Consider the following 8,589-nt stretch of genomic DNA (forward strand, 5'->3'; position numbering starts at 1 on the left):
AAAAAAAAAAAAAAAAAAAAAAAACGTTTTGACCAAAGTTTGACCGGTCCGTACAAACTTATCCGAAGTCCGTTTCCGCCGTTACCTTCTATTTTTCATCTCCTACCCATTAAAATGATTTATTTTGAGTTTGGACCACCACAAAATCATGTTTATATATTTTAAAAGTTAATTATATTTTTAATGGTGGCTAATTGTTACAATTTTTCAAACAAATTTTTTTAGGCATTTTGTATATAATCTGTTTGATGATTAAATACCATACAATTTTAAGTATATTGTTTGTTTTTATATGACATATTTAATTGTGATAATTTAACAATAGTGAATAATTATATATTCGTCTGTCGTGAGTCTAAACATGTTAAATTATCTGTATTGTTTTGTCATGAGGTTCTCCCATAAAATTTTATATTTCCTCTTAAGAGAGACTTTTGGACGCAAAACACTACGGATGAAGATTGACAGAATAAAGTTTCTTCTTGTGGATATCTCCAGAATGCAAGATTGACAGAATTCAATTCTTCATTTCACAATTTTAAATATTAGAGAGATTCCTATGCCAATATTAGCAAAATAGATTATTAAAGACTAGTTGCATCTGGCTCAACATTGATAAAATGGCAACTTTTTTCTAGCTTTCTGTTTCATGTATTCCCAGAAAGAGAGAAGCAGGAGCTTACAAAGATGAAGATTGATGACAATGGTGGGATTAGTATTTGAGTTACAAACATCTGGTAAGGCAATACTAGAATAACTGATCTAGTGAGCAGTGAGCTAAAAGAAAAGCTGTCTCTTCCAGTATAAAATGTTCAAGAAAACAGGGCATACAATACAACAAAAACATTATGATCTTGCTCTACCTTTGTGTATCTCTCATATATAGATGTTTGATCTGAGAGCAAAATGCTTCTGGGCCGCCAAAAAAGCGGCCATAAATGAATCATCGGAGCTCTTTTCGCCATACTTACTGGCCTTCTTATCGGATTCAAAGAAAAGCTCATCACAACAAATGGTTGAGTGAGGTGGGACTAATTTTTCCCCATGATCACTATTTTTTCCTTCAGATTTCCTAAAAAGTTTCTTAATCTTCTTCACATGTTTGATGAGATTCATCAGTCTACTACTCTTTTCTGCCATTTTTCCCATAATCTTGTGATGGTGGGATTGTGTTTTTATATAAAGGAAAGAGTTTTGGGTGATTCTATTATCATCACGAGGATTATGTGGAAGCTTTATAGGCAGAGCTTGCTTATTTCATGAACATGCTTTTTGGATTGTTACTTGTAACTGAATAAGAAATTTCCGTTGCCTTTTGTCTTTTTCTTGCCTTTGGAACCTCTCTGCAGCCTTAGCTTGATGATTTTGTGGTCAGGTTTGTTAGAGATTTCAGGCTTTTTGGCCTCTAATATAAACCTTGGCGTGAAAGGAAAAGCAATGGATCAGCATGAAGTGCAAAACTTGGTAAATTTTTGGGGTTTTTTTTTTTTTTTTTTTTTTAATATTTTTTATTAATATTATTATCAAATTCTTTGCTTTTTATTTACTGGTATCAACAACATATTGTCTCCAGTCTCATCTATATCTATATCTAATCTTTTTTTTCTTTCACTTTTTTTCAAACTATTATTTTAAATGAATCAAAGTTTTTGACTAGTATACTTAGGTAATAGAAAACTTTGCTGAGGATTAGCCATTTGCAAATGTCAAAGGTTGTTATTTACACAATTTATTTACCAGTAGTTTTCTGTCTATGAGATTATGACTCGTAATTTACCAACTCTAAATAGAAGGGAAAAGCAATTCCAAATGGCAAAAAACTGGAAAATTTAAAAAGAAAAAGAAAAGGAAGCTAAAATATTACTCCTTTTTTGTGTTATTACACACACATAATCTAACATACATAGATATATATAGACAAGTTTTCAATATATAATTTGTTCCCATTTGCATCTTTTTGTGGTTTTTTTTAAATCTTTTTGTAATGTTTTTGTGTGATTTTGGATGATTTTTTAATTAATCTGTAGCCTTTAAAAGTTGGATACTGAAGATTTTAAGATAACGAAAATTGATGAGACAATGAGTTCGTTTTCATATCATACATAAAAACCTACACTGGAGGTGGGAGCATCATCTTTGGTTTGATCATTTTTCTATTATCATAGTTGATATTTTAGTACATCGATCTGAGTATTTCCATCGGACCAACAATTGTAATGTTAGGTTGAATGAAATTATAAATTTATTATTTCTTTGAAAAAGAAAAATAGTGAAAACAAAAGAAAGGAAGCTACATCATTGCTGCTTTTTCTGAGTACAAGAATTTTTTAGTATTTAAAATCGTTTGATCAATGTTAGGTTCTATCAGCCTAACGGTTGAACATGTTTTTTTTTTTTTTAACTATTGGTAGTTGCTTTAATCATTAGATTAAGATTTTAGTGTTATAATCTGTAAGTATACGTATTAAAAATTTGTAATGTGTGACTCAAAACTGCTACAATCACACATTAATCCGTTAAAAACATAATCTAATAATTAAAATAATAATAACTATCGGTAGTTAAAATGGACACGTCCTCTTAGAAAAATTTCCTTCTTTTTTTAAGAGATGCTAAAGTTAAGTACAAAGTCTTACTTACATATGTGTGTGTTGTTTTGCAAACAACTATTACAGCTACTCTAAATTCTTGATTAAGATCATCTCTAATGCAGATGTTTTTAAAAACATTAAGATGCCATTTTAATATTATCGAAAACACAGTGTGCTAAGAGCATATTTCGCTATAATACATGATACTAAAATAATTTTATCCCTTTTAGTATGCATTTATGGTGGAGACTGGATAAAGCTATTTTACTTTACCGATATGAATTAAGTTTTAGCTGTTAAATTAGTTTAACAATCTAATTAGAGTAGGGATAATTTTGTGTCGCGCGCTTTAAATTTTTATTGAGGACATGAACAAATCTAACTGATGAAAAACTAATTTGATAGTTAAAAATAATTGTTCCCGAAGTAAAAATGTATGTCCTATAATAAATATTCTCATAAATAGGATCAATGTAATGTTTTAACAAAACAACCCCAGCAGTTGTTTTCTATATTTTTTTTTTAAGAAAAAAGAGTTTTTTTAGTAGTGCGGTCTTACCGGTAGTGTCAATTTCTGATTATTACATCAAATTAAATTCATATTAAATTAAAAAAACATGTAAAATAAATAGTATTTGATACAAATTTAAGAGTTAAAAATAGAGAATTATATGTAGTTTAATATTTTTGTGGTCCTACAAGAGAGCTCTAAAAAAAAAAAAAAACAAAAACGAGAGGACATTGACTCTGTACCCCTTCCTTACGCTTGAAAAGAAAGGGAAAATAAGAGAGTAAAAGAAGAGATTAAAGGCCCATTTAATTCGCTGATTTAAATTTTTTATTTGAATTAAAAATATAATTTTATATAAAATTTTTTTATTATAATAAAAAAATTAAATATAATTATTTAAAAAAAAATTTATTATAATAAAATTTAAATTTTAAATTTAAATTAATTGAATGAATGAGGCTTAAAAAAAGTATATCCAATTTTCATTTAGAAAAATCTTGTATATCCAATTTCCATTTCCATTTAGAAAAAAAGGTAGCTTTTCCGGAAAAAAGAAATGAATGGGGAAACTATCGTAGGTGACGTGTAAAAATATGATTGGCGAGCACACGTAACTCGGCTCGCAGCTCATAATACTTGGGGGTTCTTCTTCTTCTTCTTCTTCTTCTTCTTCGTCTTCTCTGTTTCGAGAGGTTTCTGCTCTGATTTGAAGAACTAAGAATCGTCAAATCTTAGAGAGAGAGAGAGAGAGAATGAGAGGAGATCGATCATATTTCCGAGTTTTTTCAGTATTTTTGACATTCTTCTTTGTGTTCAATGTCTGTCACGCCCTCTATGGACCTTCGTCGCCAGTGGTTCAGCTAACTCCTTCCAACTTCAACTCCAAGGTATGATTTTGAATATGAACCCAGATTTATAGCATACCCATTTTCGAGTTCTTAATTTTCTTGGATCAGTTCTGGAAAATTCCTATTCCGTTTGAGAAAATTTTACCTGGGTAGTGATCACCTTTTAGTTATTTGTTATTTATTTATTTATTTATTGTTTTGGGTTTGTGGAAACAATTGTCATCCTTGATCTTTGATAATTTGATTCTAAAATCATTTATTTCAATTTTTTTTTTTTGGCGGGCTTACGTTTAACTTAACATATTGGAGTTTTGTACCTTTGGTAATCAAATGTGTGGACACTAAATCTAGCTTATGGTTTTTAATTTGTGAAGTTTTTGGGAAAGGAATTTAATTAGGTAGTGAAACTTATATAAGGCTCAGTAAAGTAATATATAATTTAGCTTATGATCTGTTTTTGGGAAAGTGATTTTGTTACCAAATATTGCGACTAAATCATATGAATGTTCGCAGGTTTTGAATTCCAATAGAGTAGTTCTTGTTGAGTTCTTCGCCCCGTGGTGTGGACACTGTAAAGCATTAACACCTGTGTGGGAGAAGGCTGCTACTGTCTTGAAGGGAGTGGCTACTGTGGCCGCTCTCGATGCCGATGAACACAAGTCTCTCGCTCAGGTTTCCTATAGCTAGTCCCGTAATTTCCATTTTTTCGCAGTAAATCCATGAACTAAACATTAATCTGTTGACTACTTTTATGATCTTTTCTGGTTGGTTTCGTATCTATGAATAGCATGATAGAAACTTCATCATTTTTAGGTTCGTTTGATTCAGCTTATGTTTTGTTTCAATAGTAGATGCTTCGATTTTGTGATTCCTGTGTTACTTTTCTTATCTTTTTAGAAGAAAGAGAAAAAACTACCTGTTTCAATAGTACATGCTTCGATTTTGTGATTCCTGTGTTATTTTTCTTATCTTTTTAGAAGAAAGAGAAAAAACTACCTACCTTTCTTCTCCTGGTTTGTGTGTTCCCAAAAACTGTTGTGGCAATTTGTTTGGGAAATTACTCTGGTAAGGATATGATTAAGATCAAAATATTGCTTTTGTACCTTTTATATATTTTACATGATTAATTATCGGGTAATTCCTTCTACCTTTTTCCCGAGTCATCATCTCTATTCTTGAGATTTTTTTTTTTTTTTTTTCTGCTTTGAATTATCACTTCATGTAGATAAAGAAGTAAAAAAAAACTATTAGTTTGTCTCTTATGGGCTAATAGTGTGTACAGATCACTTAGTTTGAAGTCTTCCTAATTTAGAAGTTTTTGCTTTCTTGCTGAATATAGGAATACGGAATTCAAGGGTTTCCAACAATCAAGGTATTTGTCCCTGGAAAACCACCTGTAGACTATCAAGGAGCAAGAGATGTCAAACCCATCGTAGAATTCGCACTCAAACAGGTTGGTGTTATTCCTTTAAAAATCTCTTGAACTTTTCATTTCCTTTTATCTATAATGTGCACAATAATGAATATTTCTTAGGTAAGTTGATTAACCAAAATTTCTTGGGGCTGATGATGACTAAGATTCAATACAGTGCGTCCAAAGTGTTATATTCATGCGTTAAATTTGACACAAATCCCTATTGTTTAACTTGACTATCTTGCACTAACAAATTGCACAATTTAGATTGAATTATTAACTTATTCTGAAAGGAAATTCTCAATGATTTGTCATGTATGCTTACTAGTCTATTGGTCTGCTACAGATAAAGGCACTTCTGAAGGAACGTTTAGATGGAAAAGCAACCAGTGGTTCAAATGGAAAATCTGAACCTAGTGCCTCAGTAGAATTAAATTCTCACAATTTTGATGAGCTGGTTATTAAGAGTAAAGACCTTTGGATTGTGGAGTTCTTTGCACCTTGGTAAGTGGATTTTTTTTTTTTTGGGAGTATATCCATATTGGGTATACGTTGGTTAACAATGGCGGAGCCAAGATTTTAATTCAGGAGGGGCAGAAACTAAGAACATGAAAAATATTAAAAACCCTCAAAATATTAATTCCTAATGCTATTAACTAGTTAGAAGTGTGTTTTACGCACACGCATATTTTGTTCATTTAATTTCTTGCGTAGTTATAAAATTTTGTGAAGAGCTTACTCTTTTTTTTTTTTTTTTTTTTTTTAAGTTATCATTGTCATAACTTTTTAGTTTATGAAAAAAATCTAGCAGAATAGACTGAAATTAACGTTTTCAATCATAATATGTTTTTGGTTTAATATTATACATGTATAGACACGTGTAGAACATATTTGAGTAATAAAACATTTTAGTGGCAAAATTATTAGAAAGTACTTACGAAGAACTAATAGTTGAGAGTGCCACAGTAAAAAGAATGTTTAAGCAGGGACACATTTGAAATAAATATTACTTCAATGAGATAACAATTTAGAGGGTTGTGGATATGGATACATTTGAGGACAATTATATTAATGGGTTATTAATATAATTGTTTTCTTGTTTGAGATCACTTTGATATGATAAACACTACCTGAAATTAGATTTAGAGAGACATATTTAATCTTTGGTTAATTAAGAGGGGGGCAAAAAAATTGGAAAAACTATATGCATTTAAAGGGAAAAAATAAAAAAAATAAAACTTCAAGGGTGTAAAAAAAATTTCTCAAAAATCCAGGGATCCTTGGGCCCCACCTTCGTCCACCCCTGTTGGTTAATGACCGTTATTTCTGTCTAAACCTTAGAAGAAATTACAGCTATGTGAGCAGTTAGCCTAACCTGCATTGAATTCTCTCTTTAAAGGTGTGGACACTGCAAAAAGTTGGCACCTGAGTGGAAGAAGGTTGCTAATAACTTGAAGGGGAAAGTGAAGTTAGGTCATGTGGACTGTGATGCAGAAAAGGTAAGCTTGGAGCGACATGGAATACAAGTCAGACTATATTAGTTCTTATTGCTCTTATTTTCCTTTGGTGCAGTAAGGGGAAGGTTGATCTGCATATAATCGTTGAGTTGCTTGTCTGGATAGCTTTTAGCTTAGGTGGCTTTTATGTATGAAGTACAGTCATCAGAATCTTAGGGATATTCTCCTACAACTCTTAGGTTAATATGGTTATTGAATTAGTATCTCTGTGCATTATTTGGGATGCGGTTCTGCAATGTTTGTTCATTCACCTAGTTTTGTTTTTAGTTCTCTCTCTTTGTAACTTGTTCTTATGTCAGGTCCTTCATCCGTCTTAATCATCCTAGTTTTTGTTTTAGTGGAGTCTTCTTGATTTCTAAATTTGACGTTTCTCTTATGCACCCTTCTAAGTTTTACCCTTTCATGTGGGCATATGAATTTAGAAACTATTTGATTCTAATGTGGTGGGTTGTTACCAGTCTCTGATGAGCAGATTCAATGTTCAAGGATTCCCCACTATCTTGGTCTTTGGTGCTGACAAAGACAGCCCAACACCTTATGAAGGTGGAAGAACTGCTTCGGCGATTGAATCCTTTGCTCTCGAACAGCTCGAAACAAATGTTGCACCTCCAGAAGTGACCGAGCTAACTGGCCCAGTAAGTTTCCTGATACATACTGTTTTTTGTGCATAGAATCATTATATAGAAGACTAAAAATATGTGTAATATTTCTGTGTAGGATGTGTTGGAAGAAAAATGTGGTTCTGCTGCCATCTGCTTTGTTGCTTTCCTGCCCGACATTTTGGATTCTAAAGCAGAAGGGAGGAACAAGCACATTCAGCAGTTATTGACAGTTGCGGAGAAGTTCAAGAGGAGCCCCTACAGGCAAGAAAACATTCCAACCCTTTGTCTTCACAGATGCCTTTCTTCTTTTTTTTTTTTCCTATGTCCCAGGCAGCTTTGTATGTTGATATGACATTGAATCACAGCACTAAACACTAAGGCACCTTAACCAAAAAGGCTAAATTGTTAGCGTGGCCCTTAAAAAGATACTATATAGGTGAAATTAAAAGTTTTTTTGTTTGTTTCTTTCAGCTACGTATGGGCAGCTGCCGGTAAGCAGCCAGATCTTGAACAGCGTGTTGGAGTTGGCGGGTATGGCTATCCGGCTTTGGTAGCCCTAAACGTGAAGAAAAGCGTTTATGCCCCACTCAAGAGTGCCTTCGAGCTTGAACATATTATGTAAGTTTCTTTCCTCTTCTCGATTGCCATCATAGCAATGAGTAGAAAGTTCTAATGTTGGTACTCTGGTATACCAGAGAATTCGTAAGGGAAGCTGGGCGTGGAGGAAAAGGAAACTTGCCGCTGGAAGGCACTCCCACGATCGTGAAGACCGAACCGTGGGATGGTAAAGATGGAGAGATCATTGAAGAGGACGAGTTCTCCCTTGAAGAGCTAATGGGGGAAGATACTACGAGCAAGGATGAGTTGTAATCAATTAGGACTCATTTGAGGAGAGAAAATGAGATTCAGGCCAAAAAAAAAAAAGGAAAAAAGATTTCAGGAGTCAGATCTGTGTTGCGAGTATTTCTAATGTAACGTCCTTATTTACAATGACTTTTCTCCATGCTTCCCAGGTGTTTGGTGATGAGGAAGACAATAATAATTTTTGTTTTTCATTCTACCAAACCAACTATAACACCCTTCTGGGTTTCATTTTGAAGCGTCGT

The 8,589-nt window shown here is 32.6% G+C and overlaps 1 protein-coding gene across 1 annotated transcript; it reads left to right on the forward strand.

The window, feature by feature from the left end:
- Positions 1-3,748: 3,748 nt before the first annotated feature.
- LOC21393151 (protein disulfide isomerase-like 2-3) lies at positions 3,749-8,552 on the forward strand. The gene is made up of 9 exons (XM_024174646.1): positions 3,749-3,989; positions 4,464-4,622; positions 5,290-5,403; positions 5,711-5,868; positions 6,764-6,863; positions 7,340-7,516; positions 7,599-7,744; positions 7,955-8,101; positions 8,179-8,552. Exons 1-9 carry the CDS (start codon positions 3,855-3,857, stop codon positions 8,351-8,353), a joined length of 1,311 nt encoding a protein of 436 aa, XP_024030414.1. The 5' UTR covers positions 3,749-3,854; the 3' UTR covers positions 8,354-8,552.
- The last annotated feature ends 37 nt before the right edge of the window (positions 8,553-8,589 follow it).

This window comes from Morus notabilis, unplaced genomic scaffold, assembly GCF_000414095.1.
Source record: "Morus notabilis unplaced genomic scaffold, ASM41409v2 Scaffold832, whole genome shotgun sequence".
Lineage (NCBI taxonomy): Eukaryota > Viridiplantae > Streptophyta > Magnoliopsida > Rosales > Moraceae > Morus > Morus notabilis.

Bases quoted from the DNA above. Each gene is read 5' to 3' on its own strand.
- LOC21393151 (XM_024174646.1), top strand. From the start codon at position 3,855: ATGAGAGGAGATCGATCATATTTCCGAGTTTTTTCAGTATTTTTGACA. The intron at 5,869-6,763 runs GTAAGTGGATTT...CTCTCTTTAAAG, and splicing joins GTGGAGTTCTTTGCACCTTG to GTGTGGACACTGCAAAAAGT. The intron at 7,745-7,954 runs GCAAGAAAACAT...TGTTTCTTTCAG, and splicing joins TTCAAGAGGAGCCCCTACAG to CTACGTATGGGCAGCTGCCG.